This window comes from Dendrobates tinctorius, unplaced genomic scaffold (assembly GCF_039654945.1).
Source record: "Dendrobates tinctorius isolate UK_male_01 unplaced genomic scaffold, ASM3965494v1 ptg000069l, whole genome shotgun sequence".
NCBI classification, from domain to species: Eukaryota; Metazoa; Chordata; class Amphibia; order Anura; family Dendrobatidae; genus Dendrobates; species Dendrobates tinctorius.
This window is the reverse complement of record NW_027361737.1, coordinates 25,744,400-25,770,744: the sequence shown is the minus strand read 5'-3', so window position 1 is coordinate 25,770,744 and position 26,345 is coordinate 25,744,400. Positions and strand designations below refer to the sequence as shown.

At 42.4% G+C, this 26,345-nt stretch overlaps 1 protein-coding gene across 5 annotated transcripts in view; it reads left to right on the top strand.

The window, feature by feature from the left end:
* NGEF (neuronal guanine nucleotide exchange factor) overlaps window positions 1-26,345 on the top strand; it is a 257,073-nt gene that overhangs the window by 230,099 nt on the left and 629 nt on the right. For 4 of the 5 annotated variants that reach the window (XM_073581245.1, XM_073581247.1, XM_073581248.1 and 1 more), the window contains 7 exons: window positions 6,034-6,108; window positions 8,706-8,795; window positions 12,439-12,602; window positions 13,004-13,159; window positions 14,751-14,830; window positions 15,549-15,584; window positions 17,579-17,683. In XM_073581245.1, coding sequence (XP_073437346.1) covers window positions 6,034-6,108; window positions 8,706-8,795; window positions 12,439-12,602; window positions 13,004-13,159; window positions 14,751-14,830; window positions 15,549-15,584; window positions 17,579-17,683 — 706 coding nt within the window. The remainder of the gene's footprint in view (window positions 1-6,033; window positions 6,109-8,705; window positions 8,796-12,438; window positions 12,603-13,003; window positions 13,160-14,750; window positions 14,831-15,548; window positions 15,585-17,578; window positions 17,684-26,345) is intronic. The other variant, XM_073581246.1, reaches the window with a different exon arrangement.

The window sequence follows — 26,345 nt, the reverse complement described above, 5'->3', positions numbered from 1 at the left end:
TAGATACACTGCTCAGCAGTCAATATCACACAGGATAGGATTAGATACACGACTGAGCAGTCAGTAACACACGATAGGATTAGATACACAGCTCAGCAGAAAGTATCACACAGGAGAGGATTAGGTACACAGCTCAGCAGACATTATCACACAGGATAGGGTTAGATACACAGCTCAGAAACAGGATGTGCCAAAGGAGAGGACATTTTCATTCCAAGAATTCCACTCATTCCATCTGATTAGTTTTTTGATTTTAAACGCCTCCAGTTTCTAGTTCAACTGCTATTTGCAATGTCCATTAACAATTCCCATGGCAGTCCTTGAAAGTAGTATGGATCGATTTGCAATCTCCATGCTTTTCTCTTGGTCAACTTTACGTGGTCTGTTCAAGAGTTGGAACTGCCAAAAATCTGTTCATCTTTGCACCGAAAGGAAAAACCAAAAATCTTGAATGAGTTGAAAATAAAATACTACCAATACTTGGGTAATCGTTTAGTTAATTTGTGTTGCAAATCTGTAGTGTTGAATATATGATGTGAAATGTTTTTATGTGCAATATAATCATTATCATTTGTTATAACTAACCATAGTGAGTTTCTATGCCTGGGCATCGCCGGGCTCTTCAACTAGTGTTACATAAATGTACAATTTGCCTCCAGTAAAACTTCTGTCCTCCAGACTGAAATCTTAAGGACAAGTAATGTATATGCAGCATTACCCCTGATCTCAGAAGTTCAAGTTTTAACCAGGACTATAGGTATAAAGCCCATAGAATTACTTGGGGTAGCGTACAGTGTTTCAGCCACAGTCCGTTTTTTGGTGCGTTTATGAAAAATTGTCACAAAAAGCTTTTTTTTTTCCAGTTATTTCTAAATTTGCAGCAGAAAACCACAACGTATTAACCCCGCCTTATTCCTATCTATTCCTAACAAACCACGTCTCAGTGATTTTCTCGTATCAGAAAATCGGTCCCCGTTTCATTAGTGTGTATCAGAATTTGGTCAGTGTCACTTTTTACCATCAGAATTTGATCAAAGTTTTATCAGTTTTTCTCAAATCAGAATGAAATGGAAAAAAAAAGTTTATCTTTTCCTATCCAGTAGTCTGTGACAAACAGACAGCAATCAGATGGCATCCGAGCACGGTCAGATTTTTTTTCATGGACCCATAGACTTCCATTGCTGATTTTGTTCGTTCTGTGAAAAATCACGGACATGTGAACGGCTCCATTCACTGTTACAGGTACGAGTGCTAGCCGTGGAAAACATGGATAGTACTTGTACGAGAAAAGCCGAAGTGAATGAGCCCTTAGACTGAGATAAGCATGAGGTTATGGAGGCTTGATGAGGAGCTGATGTGCACAACCAGCGTCCAGCGACTGAGGACGCTGTGTCATTATTATGACTTGTAGTGCTCAGAAGCGTCATTATCACGCCGGTGGTTAATCAGTGTCTACTTACTGATACATTCACCGCTTCTTTGTTTCCCCAGGATACAGTTCTGACAGTTTAGTCAGCTCAATTCACTTTGTAAGGACGAGCGGCTCATCTGCCTCCATAATAATAATGCAGAAACCGCAGCATAGTCAGTGATTGTACATACCGTAATCAGTTGCGATCGCTGATTTTCTATCATTAGGTGAATGACAATTTCAGTAATAGTCTGCAACAACCCGGTGCATCTAATCTCCGGAGAAATAAAAATGCTATTGATATTCCGGTTCAATTCTGTGACCATATATCTGCATTTAGTCTTCGTGTAGGCATTTCTGCTAGCATATTTATCAAGAATGTCCATCAAATTTACTTTAGGAAAATGGATAGATAAAATTAGCTAGATGCCTCATTGAATCTTCAGTAAAACTGTAGCTGACACCCATAAAGCAAAACTGCCGAAATATGAATTTTTTGTACACCTACAATATATGTCTTTGGGTTTAATGAGACGCATTACTTGAGGCCTGTATTATATAAAATATACAAAATATACATAGAACATATAGAAAACACAAATATATAGCACAAACACTTTTGCCCAAATATAGCTATGTAATGCCAAATAATACTTTCCTACAAGGTCCTCAGGATTCTGTCATTCAATGTCAAAGTAATAATGCAATGCCTAAATAATACTGCAATACTTTATGTAAATACACTGCCATATAGTGTCCACGTAAAACGTTTATCTGCTCTAATAGTAAAGCAGACCAATGCAGTTTGGTTCTAGTATTTCTATTGCTTTCCATTTTACATCTCTTTGAATGTTCTCGACTCATTCATGTGCTGTAGTCTGAGTACGGACAGGGATTTGAACAGACTCGAACTCAGCAGCTTCATATATGCCAATGAGACAGTCAAGTTTAGGTCAGGAGACCCGTGGCCAGTCCGTGAATGCCAGTCCGTACTCGGAATACAACACATGGAGGTGTAAATGCGGCCTAACACAGTAAGTGTCGTTAAAATATAATTTATTAACTGACATACACACACTGTATGCACAGAAGTGTTAGGACTCATCTATTCACCATTGAATGCATCATTTTCCCTCAGTCTCATCACCACAGGTGTATAAAATCCAGCACTAGCCATGCCGTCTGTCTTTACTAGTATCTGTGAAAGAATGGCTCGTTCTACAGAGGACGCCACTGGTAGAACAAGTCACTGAGGCTGTGAATTTTTTCTGCAATTGCGATTTTATTGTGTGTTGCTAAAATCCAGAATGCAGCCACGTGTTTTAGCCTAAATTCAATTGTATTCCTCCTTAGTATTTCATAATGAGCCGTGAGTTGTAATATTACAAGTGGAAGTGTTTAGGAACTATATCAACTCAACCACAAATGGCAGAACATGGAAAGTTGCAGAGCAGTGTCACTAAGTGCTGAAGGGAACAATTGATTCCATAATTGCAGAGGTGTGCCCTCACCAAAAGCTTCATGGCATGGGCTTACATGGCCAAACACCTGCAAGCAAAGCTTAGAAGGCAAAGCATCAGATAGAGGGCTGTAAAACACAGTTTGCCACCAATGGACACTGAAGGGGTGGAACCATGTTATGAATCCTGATGAATCACACTTCACTATTTAGTGTCTGATGGACAAGTTTGGGTTTAGTGAATACCAGGAGAACCTGCCTGACTGCACTGTGCCAACTATGAAGTTTGGTGGAGCAGGGATAATGCAATAAGATGTTTTTAGAGGCTTGCCTAGGCTACTAAGTTCCAGTGAAGGGAAATCTTAATGATTCATCATAATATTTAGACAATTTTATTAGTTCAATTTTGTAGGAACAGTTTGGGGAAAGCCCTTTTGTTTGCCAGCATGACTATGCCCCAGAGAATAATGCAAAATCCATCAAGGCATGTTCAGGTGAGATTGGTGAACATGAACTTGATTGGCCTCACAGAGCCCAGACCTCATCTCCATCAAACACCTTTGTGATGAACTAGAACAGAGATTGTGAGCCCGGTCTTCTCATCAAAACTCAGTGTCTGACCTCATTAATGTTCTTTTGGATAAACTGTAAAAGATTCCCGCCAACACCTCCAAAATCTTGTAGAAAGTCTCACAAGTGGAGTTGAAAGGAGGCACCATGGAATCTCCTCGATCCTTTAACACACTCTCAGTTTTGTTGAGAAAACTCTACAAGGTTGGAAGGTTTTGAAATACTGTCCCGACTAGTCTAGATGACATGCCTAGCCGAGATTGCTCCATTTTCCCATTCTAATGTGGATTCATACTGAAACTGGTCCATGAAAAATGTGATCACTTGGTTTGATGCTGAGGTCCAAGTTCTCATGTCTAATTTGTCATATAGAGAAGACCCAATCGTGAAAGGACTAAAAAATCGTGGATCCAGTGCTCGAAAAAGCAAGTGTTTTCTTTATTTAAAAATTTCAGAAATTTTTTTTATTTTGAACACATTTTAAAAAATTCAAGTGTGCAGATGGCCAGAGCTAACATTAGTTAGCCACATGTAGCATAGATGATCCTACGCGTTTTGGCATAGAGCCTAACTCATGGATCCATGTATAATATGTATATTCTCAGCTATATATATGGTCTTTTGGAATGATGTGTTTTATTAATATCACCACTTCTTGTTCCTCTATCTTCTCATTTTCTATCTGTGTTGTTATCTGCTGCACGCAATAAGGATTCCAGCCGCTCCCTACTATCAATGGCATTTTCTCATGCATCACAGCGGCAGTTACAGATCACAACCCTTTAATGCTCAGTACTCTGATGTTATTTCAAGTATTTGTATGTTCATAGCAGATAAGACATAATAAAGCTTAATATTACTGCCTGCCAGAACACCGGTCATGGGTGCAGTGCCCGACTGCCAACATTACCTGCAAATTCCAAACTCCATTTCACATGTCATAACATCAGTGCACCGAACATAACAAAATCTGGCGTGTTCTTGACCTGTAAGTGAAGAGAATTAATAGAAAAGATTTCTTAATTCATTCTATGGGTAATATTGCTAAACATTATGGATTTGTTAAAGATACGTCACCCTCTCCCTGTCCTCCCAAATATGTTTCTTGGTAGGGTCAGTATTTCTACTCATCCAGATCTGTCTGTTACTTGATTAGAAAGTGTGACATGGACAGTAAAGCTATGATACATTGAGCAATAAGTCAGGGCATGGTGGGGCGCCGAAAGTGCCTGCCTCAATGACCGGTATTATGACTCTCATGCGGTAGGTACATTTTATCCTTTATAGCAGGCTACCAGCCATCTGTAAATTCATGAATAGTCTACAAAATTATTTGGGCAACATCATAAACAAAAAATTAATCATAGTCTTCTTGGTTATTCACCAGGGAAATCATTAGCTTAAGGGGACAGTCACACGGCCGTATAACTTGGATGAGAATCGCAACGTAATGACAGGAGTGTGACAGCAGGTATTTCTATGCAGCTGTCACACTTGAGTCCAGAGAGCTGACGGCCAGTCCATGCATTGCGGTACGATCCTCATCCTAGTTATACGGCCGTGTGAATCTCCCCTTATGTATATTATCACATGGATGGATTTCGGGAAGGGTTCATTTTCTTGCAGTCCGTCCAGGTTTATTCTGTAAGAGGGGTGAGGTGCAGTCTGTGATACCCAACCATTTACATTTCTAATTACACTATCAAATGTATATCTACCTCTGTGTATGAAGTCATTCAGTTTCTTTTTTTAATAACAATATGTATACTTTAAAAGGGCTTTCCAGTCTAGAAAAGCGATCACATCCAATGGATAGGTGATAATTTTTAGACCCATTTGGGTTTGGAAACCCACTGACACCTACAATGTGAAATCAATTCCCCCCTTTCCCTCAATATCACAGCCAGGAGAAATTAAATGAATGGCCTGTCGTGCATGTGCCCATTCAAGTCATTGTCACTCCGAAGACAATGAATGGAGCAGCAAGTCCCTGTGCGAAAAGCCGCTCCTAATCAAGTCTGATCTTGGGACCAGTGGAGAACCAGAGGACAAAAGGGGACATAAGATCCCTATCCTGGTGATTAGTGGGCAACTCAGCAGTTAGAACCTCTCCAGTCTAATAATGTCTAACTTTCCATTGTATAGGCGATCATTTTAGTAAACTGATATATCAGTGTACCCAACTACCTTTTCTCAAAGGAGTAAAAGAAAGAGAAAGGGAAATTCAGAGATTACATTTTACAGGGGTTTAATTAGAATTATGAGATTAAAAAAAAATCTGGAAAAAGAGTTTTCATGAGCTGTATCTTGCAAAAGCCTTATTCATATAATATCACATTGCCCACGGCTGGTTTAGAGCCGGAACGTCTGAATCTTGTGTCTGCCAACAAGTTGCAAAATCTAAAGTCTCCCAAAACCAGATGCGAAATATTCATCCGAGCTAACCATGGATAAGGCAGAAAGACCATAAAAAGTCTAAAGTGGTCGACTGGAAATAGATGAAATCGTTTGTTGAAGTCACATACTGGTCTACAACAGAAGAACAAGAACATTCCTGTAACATCTATGCCTGTCTGACTTCTTTTCTTGGCAGAATATTCTGACTAAAGTGGAGGAGGGATCAGTCCGGGAGGCTTCAGCGCTTCAAGCACACCGGGAACTGGAGAAAGTAAGGATTATGCCATAGAAAAGCCGTACAGAATATTTGATAACACCATGTATAAAATGTCTTATGTTATAAAGTGTGACTCATAAGGAAAAAAAACACCTAACCGAGCAAGAGCCTTATAAATAGAACTGTAGAAATAATAGGTCACTTCTGGGGTCGAATAGAAACCCAGAAGTGGATATTAATGGAACAATAGCAGCTGATTTGTGCCTTTGAATAACTGCATTGATTTTTCTTTCTGGCTTTTCATTTTTAAAAGTATTACTTAGTAATATATTTGGAAAACCTGCTCAATGAATGCTATCAGATGGGGTCTTATGTGGTCAACCACTCCCTCTTCCCCCTATACTAACTGTAGCCAGAACCATGAGACCAGTCCAAAAATGCACGGTCCACCTGACTGCTATCGTTATAGCCATCTGGACAGACAAGTTATGTCCTTTTTAATATATGTTGTGTTAAAATGCCGACCTTCTGATGGCCACAGTTGGGGAAGTGAATTTATTTAATGGGAATGTGTCATTAAAAATGACCTATTGTTTAAATTTTTTTTAATATTAAATTTTATAAATAAAAATGAGAAATCTTGCAATATTCACACTGGCCACTGGGGCTATTATATATTCTAACTTTCTGTTGTTTCAGGAAATTAACACATACATTAGCCACAATGGCCTGAATGATACTTAATCTGTCATTTATATTGAAGCATCTAATAAGTGGTGCAAAGGTCATTATGAAGAGAGAGAGAGCTGTGATATCACCTATTGTATTGTGATTGGTTGATTTTATGTTACTAGCTGTGTATAGAGGTGTCCTTGGTCATGATATCCCTGTCTCTGATGATAAGGAACCTGCTGTAAACTCTTCCTGAAAAAAAAACAAGGAGACTAAAATAGCTGCAGTTGCCAGTATGAAAATTTCTAACTATTTTTATGCAGATCATGATATGGGGAAAAACTGTACTACTTTTAATTATTAAAGACATTTAAAACAAAAACCTGATTTTAAAATGGGCCTGTTTCTGATGATACATTCCTTTTTAAATTCAATTTTGATGCATATGTTCTCAAAGACCAACATATCCTTCCCATACAGTACATACCATTTTTAGATGTAATTCCTTTTAAAGGCAGAACCCTTAAAGGGAACCTGTCATGTCTCTAAATGCTATTAATCTTCAGTTATGAGGTTAATCTGCAAATTAATAGTGTTCCTAAGCTCTACTGTTGCCGTACTAAAAGCGCGGCTACCAATAGGAAATGAGCTTTATTCCTCTTGCTTTCAGTCAAAGAAGCTTCAGTCACCCCTCATAACCACACTACGACACATAGACTTCCAGCCGTGTCTACAGCGTAACGGTACACCGTGAGCTGTCAGTCCATGTGCCAGGACGTGGTTAAAGCCGCTGCGCACACTATACTGAGAGGTGACTGAAGTCACACCGACACGCTTCTATGACTGAAAGCCTTAAGGCACTTTCTCACATAGCGAGATCACTGAAGCATCACCAATTTTGTGACACAACCGCGATCTCGCTAGCGATCTCGCTACATGTGACACGCAGCGGCGACCGGGCCCCCGCTGCGATCTCGCTGATCGTGCTCGAATGGCCTGGGCCATTTTCTGATTGCTGGTGTCCCGCTGGCCAGCGCGCATCGCAGTCTTTGACGCCAACGAGCGACCTCGTTGGCGACACAGAACTCAGGGACGCAGGTGGAGTCGTCTGAATAGCCGCTGTGTGACAAGATACCAACGACCGCCGAGGTCGTTGTATGGATCGCTGGATCGCTGCTGCGTCGGTGAGTATATCCGTCTGTTTAGCAGCTCACTAGCGACCGTTTAGCGACGTACCAACTATCCTTACCAGGTCGTATCGTTCTCGGGATCGCTGGTGCGTCGCTAAGTGTAACGGTACCCTTAGACTGCCAGGGAGAATAAAAGTCATTTTCTCCCTGTAGCTGCGCTTTCATTACTGTGTCCGCTCATATTTGGAATGCTATTAACCTGCAGTTTAACCCCATATCTGCAGGTTAATAGCATTTGGGGATATGACAGGTTCCCATTAAGAACAATTTTATCTCTCTGTATATGCTTTTAAAGTCTAACATGTCCAGATGCAGATGTAGCAGGGCTGTATTTGGTATTTGGCACACTTTCTTCTGACATTGTGATGTGTTTGCGTCGAGATCTGATCTTCCTTCTGCCCCAAAAAAGACATAGCATACGGGAGAGCGGATGTGTGCTGGATGCGATGTGCAGAAGCTGTACTGCAAATTAGCAAGTGTAGACACTCCATGTGTGCTGTGTTTGTGCATTATTTATATTCCTACATAGAAAACCTTTTATATTACAATCTGTTACATTGTTTTTTCATTCACAGCAGATGTAGATTGCGTTTCTTTGCATTTGTTGTTGACCTAGTGACAATGTACTCGGGTACTCGGGAAGATCCTAGTTTGCTTTTTTTTATCAGATTCTATTTCTTTGATCAAATCTTTATTTCTTCTATCTGGTATGGGGGTCTTTACAGTAAATAGTACTTGGTAATTGCTTTTTGTAAAGGAGTCTTTTTGCCTTCCTCTTGTGCTCTGTAGCTGGTGCGAGCCTGTAATGATGGAGTCAGGAAGATGAGTCGTACAGAACAGCTCATCAGCATAGAGAAGACCCTTGAGTTTAAGATCAAGGTACAATATGTTATATTCTCCTTTTATTTTACTTTGTACCGTGAAAAAGATTTATCATTGCTGCTTTGACAGTTTTCTGATCTCAAAAGTTGAGAAATTTTGCACATTTGCACACATTTTTTTGTGACTATTTGCCCCAAATATTTTGCTAACAAACTTAATATTACAGCAGAAAACTAACGTAAATTAGGTCATAAATCCACACAAGTTCATAGCTGACCTAGATTTTATTCATTAAAGTACGGATAGCCTAAAGATGTGTCAAAATTTTCAGTGTGTGAGATGTAAGGATACAGCTTTGATCTCCTGGTCTAACTTCCTGTATGATTAGAAAGTGCTGGGAGAAGAACACAGATAACTAGCACCTTTCAGATAAGGTTATTATGGGAGCAGAGCCAGCTTCTCACACAGGAGTAGGCTGCTCTGATTTCAATGCAGAGTTATTACAAATTACTGTGCGCACAACAGACATGAGTGTGACACTTTCAGATCATTTTAGGCCAGGCAGCATGGGGAAGGAGAAGCAGAGCAGAGGTGACAGTTTTATCAAAGGAAAGAGAGCTTGATAGAAGAGTTTGTAATGTGAAACATCTGTGTAGTCTCTACCCCACAGGGACCTTACCGGAGATATTTGTCATTTGCGCTCTACTCCCAGCATTTTCTAATTGTGCAGGAGGTTAGACCAGGAGATTAGAGCTGTATCAGTACATCTCACACAGGGAGAAACCTGCTCTAAGCTATGGTGGGACGTTTCCTTCTTTGCTTTGAGAGTTGCTGTCTGCTTATGAATGGTCTGCATCCAGGGAGAAGATGTACATGCCCCCAATGAATGCTATCTGATAACTTCTGCTTGGTCTTAGCAAGAGTTAACTCATTAGGTCCCAAATACTTTAAATAATAATTTCTCTGCAACGGACAGCTGAAATAAAAAAAAGATAATACTTTGCAAGTACCATTATATTGCGTGTCCAGTTCAATATGAAAAATTTGGTGAAAGGTCCTATTCAATGTGTACCAGGGACATGTCAATCCACACACCTACCAGCCTCCTGGCATAGCAATCCCAAGGAACCGATGGCTTGCAGTCAGTGGCGTACCATCAATAGTAGCAGACCATGCAGCTGCTATGGGGCCCGGACAGGTGAGGGGGGTGGGTGAGGGGGCCCGCGACGGCCGCTGCGGTTTGGCAGCTGTGCTGTGCTGACACAGTACTATCTCCTTTAATTTAATGTAAGCAACGGCCGACGGCCGCTGTATACCCCCTTGAAGCTCCCCTTTCCTTGTTTCCTGGTCAGTAATTGGCTGAAGTCTCTGGCTGGATTTGCATAAGAACGCCACGCCTCCTGGCAGCCAGAGAGCAGCACACCACATGCATTGCAGGAAGCAGAAAACATTCATGAGCCTCTCTCTCTCAGGGAGACGGTGGACACACACACAAGACAGTGAGCCCAGCCCGGCTGGAGGTGGATTTTTTTTGTTAAATGTGTCCCCTCACTGTGCTGGCAGCCTGGCACTTTGCACTTTAGGGAGGGGGGCCCGGCTGCACGCACTGTGGAGGGTGGAGGGGGCCCTGCATGCACTGCAGGTGTGTGTGTGTGGCTTCCTCTGTGCTTCTGTGGCTGGGCCTCTCCTGACGTCATCTGTGCTGCTGTGGCTGCCTCTCCTGACATACTCTGTGCTGCAGTGGCTTCCTCTACTGGCATCCCTTGTGCTGCTGTGGCTGACTCTCCTGACGTCCTCTGTGCTTTTGTAGCTGGCTTTCCTGACATCCTCTGTTCTGCTGTGGCAGGCTCTCAAGACATCCTCTGTGCTTCTGTGGCCGGGCCTCTCCTGACATCTTCTGTGCTGCTTTGGTTGTCTCTCCTGAGTTCCTCTGTGCTGCTGTGGTTGTCTCTCCTGAGATCCTCTGTGCTACTGTGGTTGTCTCTCCTGAGATCCTCTGTGCTGCTGTGGTTGGCTCTCCTGAGATCCTCTGTGCTGCTGTGGTTGTCTCTCCTGAGATCCTCTGTGCTGCTGTGGTTGGCTCTCCTGAGATCCTCTGTGCTGCTGTGGTTGGCTCTCCTGAGATCCTCTGTGCTGCTGTGGTTGGCTCTCCTGAGATCCTCTGTGCTGCTGTGGCTGGCTCTCCTGAGATCCTCTGTGCTGCTGTGGCTGGCTCTCCTGAGATCCTCTGTGCTGCTGTGGTTGGCTCTCCTGAGATCCTCTGTGCTGCTGTGGTTGTTTCTCCTGAGATCCTCTGTGCTGCTGTGGTTGTCTCTCCTGAGATCCTCTGTGCTACTGTGGTTGTCTCTCCTGAGATCCTCTGTGCTGCTTTGGTTGGCTCTCCTGAGATCCTCTGTGCTGCTGTGTTTGGCTCTCCTGAGATCCTCTGTGCTGCTGTGGTTGTCTCTCCTGAGATCCTCTGTGCTGCTGTGGTTGTCTCTCCTGAGATCCTCTGTGCTGCTGTGGTTGGCTCTCCTGAGATCCTCTGTGCTGCTGTGGTTGGCTCTCCTGAGATCCTCTGTGCTGCTGTGGCTGGCTCTCCTGACATCTTTTGTTCTGCTGTAGCTAGCTCTCCTGACATCCTCTGTGCTGCTGTGGCTGACTCTCCTGACATCCTCTGTGCTCCTGTGGACAGCTCTCCTGATATCCTGTATGCGGCCGTGGCTGACTCTCCTGACATCTTCTGTTCTGCTGTGGCTGGATGTTTGACCTCTAACATGCATGCCTGGAGTTAAGAGCACCTGTTGATTTTTTTTTTTTTTTTTGGGGGGGGGCATTCAGACTTTTGCTATGGGTCCCCATGATTTCTATGTACGCCCCTGTTTGCAGTGGCTGCTGCTGGTCTGCTGAAGATCCCTGTTCATGCTGTTATGTGCTACTTTGAGAACCAGCTTTAATACTAGCCTTTCCCCAGATTTAAAGAAATAATAAAAATAAAAAAGAAACATATGTAATATTGCAGCATCCATGAAAGTCCAATCTATCAAAATATAAAATGAATTGATCTGATCGATAAACGCCGTGAAGAAGAAAAAAACAAAACTAGAATTTATGTTTAGGATGCCGCAGCACTGCAATAAGAAGCAATGAAATCGTATCTAAGTGAATACGATATCAATAAAAATGTCACCTTGCCACTCAGAAAGCAAACCACGATGAATGGATGAAATAGAGAAAATGTTACAGGCCTCGGAAAAAGGCAACATTTTTTTTCAACGCTTAAATGTAAGAAAAGCTAAACATGTTTTCTATGATTGTAATTATACTAACCTGTAAAATCATATTGTTGTGTTATTTTTACAGCACAATGTAAACTGTAAAAAAAAACCTCCCCCAAAAATTTCAGAATTGCGTTCTTTGTGCAATTTCACAGCGCATGGAATTTTTTTCTCTTTTTCCTGTACATTGAATGATAAAATGAATTCAAAACTACAACTTGTCCTGTAAAAAAAAAAAAGATCTCATATGACTATGTGGACCAAAAAATAAAAAAGTTATGGCTCTTGGATGATGGGAAGGAAAAAAACCAAAGCCTAAACATGGAAAAATTACCTTGTCAGGAAATGGTTAAATGAAGCACTTTACCAATTTAGCCAAATAGTTTTTATTTTCTTGGGTTCCTTCGACTTAAATATATATATATATTTTGCTTTCTTGACAGTCTGTGCCAATCATCTCTCACTCCCGATGGTTATTAAAACAGGGAGAGCTGCAGCAGATGTCTGGGCCTCGCACTTCTCGCACCCTCCGCACTAAAAAGCTATTCCGCCCTGTATATCTGTTCCTGTTCAATGATCTGCTGCTCCTGTGTAAACGTCAGCCCGGGTGAGTGGAAGATGGTGGGGAATAACCGGAGTATTTCTACATGGAGCCTGCATGCTACTCTGCACTTGTCACTAGTAATAAATTAGCTAAAATAAAGGTACATTATACAAACAAATGTGGGCACAGTTGGGCTGGAATCACACGGCCGGGGTTTTTGGGCAACTATAGAATTGGGTACAACGAGGGGAGAAGTTTCTGTCTTTTTGTACAGTATATTTTTCCTCCCTTTTCTGGCTTTGGCTGAAAAGCTGCGTTGTTGTTCTCACCTGTGAGGGTCATGATGGTGCACTGCTCAGTAATGGCCTGCGGAGGATAAACCCCACTGACCCAGTATGACGGCATCATTATAATATATTCTAATGCCAATTTTGTCAGGTTGACGTTTTTTGTTTTACACTTAGGGACCGGTATCAGGTATTTGATGTCGCTGCACGTGGCCTCCTGCGTGTTGAGGAGCTGGAAGACCAAGGACAGTCCCTGGCCAATGTCTTCATCCTGAAACTCCTGGAAAATGCTCATGAGAGGGAGTTTACTTACATGTTAAAGGCTTCATCCCAGTGAGTACATGACTAACACCGACATGCATCAAGTAGAGATGACCCTGATGTCTCATGATTACAGACCACTGTGGTCACCAGTTTTTTTCTATTCAGAGAATGACTAATAATGATGTGATAGTGGGATGACAGCCATCTCCATGTTATTAAAGGAGTTGTCCACTATGGTACAACCCGTTCTTAAACATATCCTTACCACCCAAACTGGAGACGCTCCTGTGATGTCTGGACTGCAGTTCCCAGCAGTCATGACCGCTGCAGCCTTCATACTTTTGCGAGCGCTGCAGGCAGTCAGCTGCCTCTGATTGACGTAGCTGCAGCAGTCACGTTACATAATAATGTCACTTGACCCTTGTGAATCGGCACCGGTCTGGAGGGTAAGTATATGTTTTTTTACTATGTTATGTTAGGAATATAAGCAGTTAAAGGGGCGTTATCCAGTTGACAACTCTTAATATAATGCAGACATTACTCTTAGGGCCCATGCACAAGTGATAGATTTCACGCAGATTTTGATGCAGATCTTGCTCAAACATTTGCATTAAAACCAACAACACTTTGCATCCAATGCATGTGAATGGGCTTTTACCAATGGCGTAACTAGAGTCCAATGGACTTGGGCACCCCCCTCCCTGCATTTTGGTCAGATGTATGGGCCCTTGTAGCATTCTAAATCCTATAAAGGCACATACAGTATTCACCCCTATGTAGTAATGTCCCCCATCCTGTTCTAGTGTCCCCCATCCTGGAATCCTTCCTGGTATATATGTCTCCCATTTTGGGTCCCTATTCCTGGGCACGTTCCTGGTATACAGTATATGTCCCCCATTCTGGTATGTATGTCCTCATTCTTGATACGTGTGTCCCCCTTTTTGTTATATACCAGCTTGTCTCCGCATGTACCTGCTATGGTAAAGCATGACATCTCTGCCTCGTGACGCTAATGCCCGGCACACTATCGTCAGCTGCCGGCCTCTGATTAGCTGGCGGCATGTTGTGCTGCGCAGCAAGCCGGAGGGCAATGCACTTGAGCTGAATGTGCTTCCTCAAATGCGCATCCTCCTAAAGTAGGCGTTGGAGTCAGCGGGCCCCCCTCCCACACGGTTGATATCCCCTGGCTTTTACACAACCTGTTCCCTTGCCATAGACAGTGTCTGTACTACAGAAGGCAATCAGCCACAGAAACATTTAAAGCTACTTATTACTCTGGATTCTGCATGGAAATGCCCAGGGTTACCCTTATGGAATGCTGTTAATTCTTGTGAAGATCTGCTTCACAACTGCAGCAAAAATCTGCCTTGGCGCCATGGATGGTGAACAGACTCGTAAAATGACGATTGATCTACAATGTTGATTTCAACTCAACTCCATCATTTCCGCGTTCAGACCCTGACGATGTCCAATCAATCAGCAATTCATATTAATGAAATATCAGGACTGTTCTTGTGAGATGAGGAATTACTTGGTTCTGCTGTAAGGACTGGTCACACTAAATACAAATCATGTGAAGTGGCTGCTTGTCTTATATCTTCTACCATAAGTATTCTATGTTGTGTATTCTACATACGTGTGATAAAATTGTGTTTTTCAGAAGTGAAATGAAACGATGGATGACTTCTCTAGTTCCAAATCGAAGGACAAAATTTGTTTCCATCACTGCCAGGGTGTTTGGTAAGTTGCAGCAGTCCTACAGACAATGAACGGAGCTATTGTCATGCACTTTAATGGGGCATTTCCCCAGAGTCCCGGTCTTGGGATCGGTGAGGGGTCCCATTAGTCGTAACCTCAGCGATCAGTAAGTTACCCTATTACTTGCTAAGATTGAAATAACCCTTTAAAGCATGACCTCTTTGGTGTAACTGCGGACTGTAGTTGTGAGGAGGAGGAACCTCCGATGGGCCTAAACGCTAACACATTTATGGGCTCCTGTGGTCTTTTACCTCTAGGGTCTGTTTCTTACTGATTCACAAATAGCATATTAGACCTTATTAATCTTACGTTCTGTGTGTGTAACAGTAGCAACATTTACAAAGCAAATAAAAGTGGATGACATTGATTTGGGGTCCTTTAGACCCACTCAAGGAAATTATTCATAGGGTTCAGCATATATGGTACAACTTTCCACCGCATCGCACATTTTAAGTACACAGAAGTCATATAATTAATAAGGACTAAAATACTATGTAACAATCAACCTAAAATAGTGACAACACATGCTCTTCTCCTAACCAGTACTCGGAGGGGTTTTCTTCTGCTGGGCCTCATTATGGTGATAGTCGCGGTACCAACCTCTGCTACACCAGTCTGATCATGATTGGCGTGGTTGCTGCAGAACACCATTAGAAATTCCGTTGCTGTCAGCAGTTCACCTCTTCTTCTGTCCATACAGATGCAGATTGGAGTTTTGCGCAGACAAATGTGACATGTAAGTGGACAGCTGATCATGGGGAAAGTCCTCATTAGAATGACAGGCTACATTATTAGGTATATTAGTGCCCCCTACAACATGGCAGTCTCTGGTATATAAGTAACAAGTGTGATCAATATGGGTTTTTTACAATATCAGCAAGTGTCTGAAAAAGTAAAGCACTGCGGAGAAAAGCTTGGTTTCATCGGGGAGAAATATGGCGCAAATTGACAATGTCACTTTTTAATGAGTTCTTGTTGCGTCGCATTGCGCTGATACAAACCTGGATCGTGTCATCATTTTACCGGCAGCGCTGCATCCATCAATGTTTGACCCAATTATCAAGGACTTGTCAGGGCTCACTCTCCTAATTCCTGCATTGTGACAGATGATACTTGATGACATATTTTCCGTACATACAGGACATTTCCGACTGGTTTTTTTTTTTTACCAGATAACCAATCCCAAAATAAAAAATAATTTAACGAGACCTTTATTAAACATAATAGTAATCCTAAAGAAGCGTCGGTATGAATTTCAAGTAGGTAAGTGGAAAGCTGCCAGCTTCTAGCCTTAGGGAAGGAGCACAGAAAAATGCTATTACAGGAAAGAATTGAGAGCTAGTTGGTCTTGTAAGGAGATGCAGGTAGGCTTTCACTATTAAGACATATTCTTCGCTCCACGAGTTGAGGATTTCAACCTCAGGAGAAAGCATTAGGCTACACCAAGATGATACTGAAGTCAGTTACCTCTCCGTAATCGTGTCTGCACGGTCCTAGAGTCACTCTGGATTACACAGAAAGAGGTTGCTGTCATTGGAAGTGACATCAAAATCGCGCTATAAAATAACTGTTCCAACCTTATTATTTAAGGCCAGTAAAGCCTGCCAATTTGCAATCTGTTAAACACTATCTGTTATAAGGTATGTTCCACTAAAAATGTCACAGTATTCGTTAAATATTAAATGTAGTACCTACATGGAGAATTTTCTTTTCAAAAAGGAGTAATTTGTGGTGTAGACTTCTCCTTCCTAATATACTATCCAGAAGTTATCAAAGTTACAGATACCATGAGGCTTCAATCAGTCGCTGCTACTTATACCCCCTGCTTAAATAAGCGCAGAGGCTGCTGTGATCACAGGACTCGCTCAACTAATACGTTTCTTCTACAGACACATAAATGGTTCTTACTTAATTCTCTGTAAAATTATTATCTGCTTGTGCAGGTGATAAGTGGGAGGGAAATAAAGGGGCTGCAGGAAATCAAGTCACCCCTACTCTGCCCCATATTGAATTGAATGAAACTAAGAAACAGTCGGGATCATCTTTATTTTTTAAATCTGTGGGAAGGAACTACAATATCAGGAAAATCTATGAGTAAGAGGGGCTCATGCTGGAAATGAAAAAACCCCAGACAGCCTCTTTAAACAACAATGGCACCATAATAAACGAAAATTGTCACCAACCCGTACATGTAGGCATTCCTCTACTGGCAGCCCCTTTATGTTGGTATTCTATATTTGTATCCCTTTTATTGTTGTGTTACAGATATTTTAAGACTAATCTATATTATGAAAAATTAGTTTGTATTTGCAGAAGAGTTGGTTCAAATTTTTTTTGCATGTCCCATTCCATCTGCCACAACAGTGGTCGCTGGATTGAAGGAGTCCTTCCTCTTACATGACGGCATCCGTGCCTCATCTTTTAATTATCTGGTCGGCCTCGACGTCACGTGTGTGTCATGCAACAATGACGCTGACTAGGCCAGTTAATGACAAGAAGAGCTGCGGATGCCAGCAGGTAAGGGCTGGTTCTCACTCTCTTGTACAGCGGCCACAGAAAGTCATGGCTGATGCAATGGGACTCGATTCGCACCAACTCGAATTTGCAGAATAGAACCCCATGAAATAAGAATGAAGTCCTATGTAGACTTATATGTAATGTAATCATTTCTTATTTTATTATTTGTTATTTTCGGTTTGCTCTTTATTTATACGTTTTCTCTTCCTACAGACTGTCCGCAAGTGCAGTGTGTCCACCCTTACATTGCCCAGGAGCCAGACGAGCTGTCTCTTGATCTGGCAGACCTTCTCAATGTCCTGGACAAGACAGATGATGGTACGTGTCTCTCTAGTGACAGAGTCAGATCCCAACCGCCATTTGCATTGTGACATTCATAATAAGACTGTGACAGATTTCGGCAGCAGAATACCTGTGTCAGGCTGGCAGGCTGAATCGCTTCTCTGAGTGACGGGCTAAGAATAAAGAATTGTAGCACAATGACAAGCTTGATCTACTCAACTATTATCTGAGCTTAAAAAATAAACCATATGCAGAGGAGATTTCATTTAATCTGCAGTCATTTCCATACGTCTCGTAGAAGGGCGGCGTAGGATGACAGCCATGCTGGGATGTACTAAGAAAGTCGGTATACAGATAATTGTGTACATATTGGTTTCATATCTGTGCAGCTGTAGACCTGGGGTCTCCAATCTATGGCTCTCTAGTGGTTACAAAGCTACAAATCCAAGCTAGAGAGTTAAAGCAGTGGTCTCATAACAAACCTTTGTGCCATAGCCTTGGGAAATGTCATGGTCCCAGCTCTGGGAACCGCACCAGTCTCCCAAATGAGGGTCCCTAATCCCCCCATTTCATGTGATTCCCATCTGCAGAACTTGTCACTGGATAAATCTGAGTTAACCAGCACCATGATGTCACGGTACTTGATAATACCTATCTAAACATACCCCTATTAAAATCGAATATTTTACTTTGGTGGATAAAAAAAGGTATAAGGTAGTATACATTATATGCAAATTACTAAACATGAGTCATCTGGGCGCTGATGGAGGTCTGAAGAGTTACACATGGTCACTGCTAGCACACTCTTTCTGCTTTCATCAATGTCTCGCTGGAAGTTTAACGCTAGTTCTCGTCATCAAACAACTCAGAATTGGCATGCAAACAGCCTGGACTCTCCACCACTCTGCCTCTGCCCATGTGATTCTTTTCACCACCCTTCCTCTGCCCACATGATTCCCTTTACCACCCCGCCTCTGCCTACCTGATTCTCTTCACCTCCCCGCCTCTGCCCACCTGATTCCACCACCCCGCCTCTGCCCACCTGATTCTCTCCACCACCCCGCCTCTGCCCACCTGATTTTCTTCACCACCCTGCCTCTGCCCACCTGATTCTCTCCACCACCCCGCCTCTGCCAACCTGTTTTTTTTCACCACCCTGCCTCTGCCCACCTGATTTTCTTCACCACCCTGCCTCTGCCCACCTGATTCTCTCCACCACCCCGCCTCTGCCCACCTGATTTTCTTCACCACCCTGCCTCTGCCCACCTGATTCTCTCCACCACCCCGCCTCTGCACACCTGATTCTCTCCACCACCCCGCCTCTGCACACCTGATTCTCTCCACCACCCCGCCTCTGCCCACCTGATTCTCTCCACCACCCCGTCTCTGCACATCTGATTCTCTCCACCACCCCGCCTCTGCCCACCTGATTTTCTTCACCACCCTGCCTCTGCCCACCTGATTCTCTTCACCACCCTGCCTCTGCCCACCTGATTTTCTTCACCACCCTGCCTTTGCCCACCTGATTCTGACCAGTTTGCATACAGCAAGCAGTGTTTTTTATAATTTCTTCTTATTCGTGATAGTAATTTGGGTAATTTTATTATTGCCATGTTTAGGAAGTTATGACTAAGCACTATAACTTTCACAATGGTTTTTATTGGTTTGTAAGAAAAATAAGAGAAACCAAAAGATTCACAACAAAGTAATAGAGCAATAAATCATAACTATCACATCATGGTGTTGATTTAATCTTTCAAAATCTAGTGACAAAATCTAGTGCAGATTGTAAAATTTGGGGTATTGTTTGTACTAATGAGCAGAAGAGAACATTAGATTCAAACAGAAGAAAGAAAAGAACAATACAAATAAAGAGGATCCATTTATTCAGCTTTTTCTTTATTAAATTGAGCAGTTTGACAAAGGGCCGGTTCTGGAATATCTCCATGCTAGATAAAGGCTCAGCTATAACGGAGCCTTGGCACTTCCATATTTTACACCATACTATGTACCTTGTTCTCAGATTACAAGTTCCTCCAGTTCATCATGCAGCAAAGTGATGGATTGTGCTGATCACGGAGTTATTTTTGTATCCGTTCTGATGTGACAGTGACTAGTAATCTGCACATTTCACCTTCACAAGGCAGTCACACTTTCCCTGTGCTCTGGCTGCTACACACGGTCTCTCCTGTCATTCGTGTTCTGCTGAATATTATGGGAGATGTCTAAATAAATCAGCATTTGCAAACCACATTAATAGTTCAATGGAATATAGGAACAGTGCAGGCAAAACCCTGGGGCAGTACATGAGAGGGATTCACAAGAGACGAGGCTCTGTCATGCACTGCCCCTCGGGGGCGGCACCAGACAGGGGTCTGTGTCCTGCTCTTCTTTCTGGATACATTTGTAAACAGGTGTTCGCCGTGGGGGCGTGTATATAATCATACTATCATTGACCTCTCTGTGCCCACAGTGCTAGACTGTATGGAGACGCCCCTGTGTGCAGGAGTAGTCACGTCCAATTGTCAATTTATTGAGAAATTTCTATGAACAGAGGAACGGCACAACGTAGATTGTTCTCCATAGAGAAATAGACATTGCAGAAGTGGGGACAAGTTTCAAGGTCTTCCTCAAACTTACATTTTTTCTTTGCTGTAGATCTAGAATACTGAGCTCTGGATTACCTGCCCACACCACTGATTGGCAGCTCTCTCTGTACATTGTAACATTTCCAGAAATCTGCATCAAGTGGTAAGGGGCCAGGTTATACAGAGCAGTTGACAAGGAGGCATGAGACACCTAGTCCTTTACTGATAATATCCTGCTGATAAAATAATGATTTTTTTTTTTTTTTAATGAAACAGCAACACACAGCCCAGTAAGTGACACATCGCTGGAATCAGGCTCTCAGACTCTATATCATGCGGCTCTCAGATTAAAGGGAAAGGCCTGCTGACAGATTCCGTTAAGAGAAATCCTATGATTCACTCCCACAACTTATTTCTTTAAAGGGAACCATTCACCAGAAAAAATGCAATTGAACTGCAGATATGTGGTTAGTTTGCAGGTTAATAACGTTATTCACCTGCACCTAGCCAAATGCTCCAGGGAGAAAATTAACTTTATTGCCCCCAGCAAGGTTCTGCTTTCAGTCACGGGGGTGGCAACATTCTGTGTATAGAGAGTGGAGGCTGTAACCGTGCCCCCAGCCCTGACTGACAGCTGAGCCCTCATGCAGAGCGAGTGTCAGTCAGTACAGGGGCATTATTACAGCCACCTCACTATACAAAGAGCGGTGCCTGAACCTGCGCTGCCACTGCCCTCGTGACTGACACCAGAACTTTGCCAGGGGAATTAAGTTAATTTTCTCCCCTCAGCATTCAGCTAAGTGCGGGCAATGGGCACTTACTAACACTATTAACCTGCACATTATCCCCATATCTGCAGGTTAATAGAGTTTTTTTGGGTGACAGATTCCTTTTAATTTCAGGAACCCAACAGCCATTTTTCATTGTTTCAATGCATTTTTTTTTTCAACATTCCTTTCTCTAGGACAAATTTTTGTATTTTTTTCTGGTCATGATAGGTAATATAGTAGTATATTTTTGTTATCTCAGTAAGCAACTAGGAACATCACTGAGATCCACATGATTCAATAGCACAAGTTGGCTATTGTGGGAACCATGAAAAACCACCCTTAAAGAGAACCTGTCAGTTGCCATAAAAATGGATTTTTATTTGTTTTGTTTACATGGGTGATTTTTGAAGGACAACCCCTTCTTAATCTAAATATTTGGCCTCCATAAAATAAAAAAAGCTGATACTCACCTCCCGTGCTGGCTCCGTTCCAGTGGTGTTGGCACTTGCTCTTCCCGGGGCTTCCTTGCTGTTGTAATGACACGTGACCCAGGAGTCCAGTCAGCGCTGGCGTCACTGTCCCGGTCTTCTGTCGACTTGAACATGAAGAAGTAGTCTGGCCTGCTGACTTCCTCTTCATGTTCAATTCGTACAAAGATGGGGACAGTGATTCCAGAGCTCAGTGGACGCAGCACAGGAGCCCAGGGAGAGCGAGTGCCGACACCACTGGAACTTTGCCGACACAGTTGGGAAGTATAAGCTTTTTTATTTTATCGGGGCCAAATGTGGTATGACAAGGAGTTGTCCAAGTAGTGAACAACTGCTTTGATGTTTTCCTGCATCTGACATTTTTTTCTCTTCCTGCACCTTTCCATTGATGAGATATGTCCTTTTCTTAATCTTGCACGTACGCCACTCAGTATATGAAGGTGATACAAAGGAAATGTGAGGTGTTATTGGAATCCTGGGGAACTATTACCCAAGGCAACCATTAATTATAATTCTTCACAGCAGAGGGGAGGTAACGGTTTACAGGCACACAGCTATGACACAGTTCTGAGCTGAAGTTGAACACAGGTTTTGTTCAAGCTTCTTTTCATCACACAGAATCACTTCTCTTCTTTCAATGCTTCATCAACATATATGAAAGTCTCTTCACACACAGTGTCTTAACCTAAGCAGAACTGTACCTTTATCAGGCAGTGAGGGGGGCAGGGGGATGAGTCCAGTGCTGCAGCTCTCTCACTTTTATCTTGAGGTAATAAAGATGTTCCTGACTGTCCTGACTGCTTCTTTGTTTACAGCTATCACCTCTATGGAAGAACTGGTCTATAAAGTTGTTCTGATTTCAGTCTGTCAGGTTATTCTTTAACACACCTTAAGGCCCCGTTACACGTATCAATGTCCCAGCGATCCCACCAACGATCCAACGTGGATGGGATGGCTGGGACAGAGTTAGCTGATCGCTGGTGAGCTGTCACATAGGCAGACTCACTAGCGATCAGGACCAGCGAGTACGCTAGTATCCAGGGTAAACAGCAGGTAACTAAGCGCCGCACGGTGCTTAGTTACCTGCTGTTTACCCTGGATACCCGATCAGGACCAGCGAGCATGCTGGTATCCAGGATAAACAGTGGGTAACTAAGCGCAGTGCGGCACTTAGTTACCCGCTGTTTACCCTGAATACTAGCTCCCAGCGTCTGCTGTATGGCGCTGGGAGCTCACTGATCGTTGGTTTCTCGCCGCTGTCACACGCAACGATGTGTGCTGCCCAGCGGGAGACCAACGATAGATTTATGGCCCAGACCATTAGGCAACGATTAACGATCAGCCAATGGATTGTTGCTACGTGTCACATGCAACGATGTCGTTTCGACTTCACTGCAACGTCACCAAACTGGTGACGTTGCAGCGATATCGTTCACAATATCGTTGCGTGTAACGGGGCCTTTACTCTTGGATCTCCTGGACACAATAACAACTTTCCCAATAAAGTATGCCTTGGGGCTGAACTAACCACTCCCTGTCTGCTATAACCATTTTAACCCCTGTAGTTGTTGGATTACCCTAAATCAACAGTGCAGCTTCTATCTGTCACATTAACTGAATGTAAATCTAGTATTGTTACCAAATAGGTGTGGTCCTCAACGTTTCTCTGTGGATCTCTTCTTCTGGACCACACCTGCTTGGCTAACAAGACTAGATTTATATAGAGGAAGCAGAGGGCAATATCTCAAGAGCAGAGGGCCTCAAGAACAAAAGAAAAACAACACCAGATTATGGAGAACAGCAGCATTTATGCCGGTTAAAAAATATTACATATTTATGGCAAGTGACAGATTCTCTTTAAAGAGAACCTATCAGCACAATTTTACAATGTAAAGTCATGGCTTTAATGGCAATGTTACACAGATTGATTTGATACCTTTGGTGAAGAAATGCGCGCTTTTTGTTTTTCTATAATTAGCATTTGACATTTTCTGCAAATTAGATTTTGGTGCACAGGGGCCAGACTGTATAATGTTATTCTATGTGGCCCGCTCACATGTCCAATGTTTTCTTTGGACCTAGCCTGTTCGAGGAAAAAATCACAGCAATTCCACAAATCAGTGAGTGAATGGGAATCATTGGACTGCACTATATTGACCTCTGAGTGTTGTGCGATTTCTGCGGACTGACATAATGGAGAAGATGGAGACATTTTTTTCATCGTTTTCTACTCATCCGAGAGAATCAGATCGCACTATGCCAACACTTTGATCAGAGGTTGATCAGTATTATTTGCCTAATCACCCCAATTCTCTTCTATGAGAGAATACACATTTGTCTGACCCTAGCCTAGCAGCGCCATTACAGCCATGTTTTTACTTTACAAATTTGTGCTGACATGTTCTCTCTATCTACCTTGGATCTAATCCTTATAAACAGGGAGGAAATGGTTGAGGAGGTAAAAGTGGCTGGGACCCTAGGAGGTAGCGACCATGCTATTTTAGAATTTTGGATAACTAGAGGCGGAAGACCTGTGAAGACTCAGACGTCAAGGTTAGATTTCAGAAAGGCAGATTTTAAGGGATTCAGAAAGAGAATTGGAGGGATCCAATGGCTGGATATCCTTAAAGACAAAAATGTCCAGGAAGGATGGGAAATCTTGAAAAATGAAATTCTCAAAGCACAGTTGTTAACAATTCCGAAAAGAGGGAAGAATAGGAAGCAGTTAAGGAAACCAGGATGGATGAACACAGAACTTAAGCACATGCTAAAAAGGAAGAAAAAAATGTTTATAAAATGGAAAGAGGGAGGCATATCTAAAGAAGAATATAATGCTGTCTGCAGAACCTGCAGGGCACAAATCAGATTAGCTAAAGCTGAAAATGAATTGAGGCTTGCAAGAGATGTCAAAAGCAATAATAAAGGATTTTGGGGATATGTCAAAAGTAAAAGAAAAGTCAAAGATGCTATAGGATTTTTACAGGATGAAAATGATGAAATGGTAAGACAGGATGTTGAGAAGGCTGAACTTTTAAATTCCTATTTTGCATCTGTTTTCTCTCAGAAAGGAAATGTAACATCAACTGTTATTCACTGTCCTATTAAGGGAATAGAAGAATCCAGGATATCTATAAACAGAAAGATAGTGAGGAAACACTTAGCTAGCCTAAATGAATTCAAGTCTCCAGGTCCAGATGAATTACACCCCAGAGTACTGAAGGAGATAGCAGAAGAAATTTTTGAACCCCTCTCTATAATCTTTGAAAATTCTTGGAGAACAGGAGAAGTGCCAGAAGACTGGAGAAGAGCAAATGTTGTTCCTATCTTCAAAAAGGGGAAGAAGGTGGACCCAGGTAACTATAGGCCGGTGAGTCTGACTTCTATACCAGGAAAGATCTTTGAACAAATTATTAAACAACATGTATGTCAATACCTGGATAAGAATGAAGTGATTAAACAGAGTCAGCATGGGTTTGTAATTAATAAGTCATGTCAGACTAACTTAATTTCCTTCTATGACGGTATCACTGATTGGGTGGATCAAGGAAATGCTGTAGATATAGTATATCTTGACTTCAGCAAAGCATTTGACAAAGTCTCTCATACAATCCTTATTGAAAAAATGATTAAGTATGGAATGGACAAGGCAACTGTTAGGTGGATTCATAACTGGCTTAGTGATCGGACCCAAAGAGTGGTCGTAAATGGCTGCACATCCAGTTGGAAGAATGTCTCAAGTGGGGTACCACAGGGCTCTGTCCTGGGCCCTGTATTGTTCAACATCTTTATCAACGATTTAGATGAAGGAATTGAGGGTAAACTGATTAAATTTGCTGATGACACAAAGCTAGGAGGGATAGCTAATACTAGAGAAGAGAGAGAGAGGATTCAAAAAGATTTAAATAAACTGGAGAAGTGGGCAGCAACTAACAGAATGGTTTTTAACAGGGAGAAATGCAAAGTACTACATCTGGGCAATAAAAATGGAAAAAGCATATATAGAATGGGAGGAATAGGGCTAAGTGACAGCACATGTGAAAAAGACTTGGGTATACTAATAGATCACAGACTGAATATGAGTCAACAGTGTGATGCAGCAGCAAAAAAGGCAAATGCAATTCTAGGATGTATTAACAGAAGCATACAGTCTAGATCACGTGAAGTCATTATTTCCCTCTACTCCTCTTTGGTCAGACCTCATCTGGAATATTGTGTCCAGTTTTGGGCACCACATTTTAAAAAAGACATCAACAAACTGGAGCAAGTTCAGAAAAGAGCGACCAGAATGGTGACCGGTCTGCAAACCCTGTCTTATGAAGAAAGGTTGCAGGATTTGGGAATGTTTAGTTTGCAAAAGAGAAGACTGAGAGGAGACTTAATAGCTGTCTACAAATATCTAAAGGGCTGTCACATTGTAGAAGGATCAACTTTATTCTCATTTGCACAAGGAAAGACTAGAAGCAATGGGATGAAACTGAATGGGAGGAGACACAGATTAGATATTAGAAAAAACTTTTTGACAGTTAGAGTGATCAATGAGTGGAACAGGCTGCCACGAGAAGTGGTGAGTTCTCCTTCAATGGAAGTCTTCAAACAGAGGCTGGACAGACATCTGACTGGGATGATTTAGCGAATCCTGCTTTGAGCAGGGGGTTGGACCAGATGGCCCAGGAGGTCCCTTCCAACTCTACAATTCTATGATTCTATGATTCTACTGAAATGTATAAATTGGTAAAAGGATTCAGCTACTTCTCACTAAACTGATGTTCACTTGCCCGGAGTATTCACTATGCTCTATCCACCAATGTGGCTCACTGTACTGTTCGTCAGAGCTTAGGAGCCCAGGGGACGC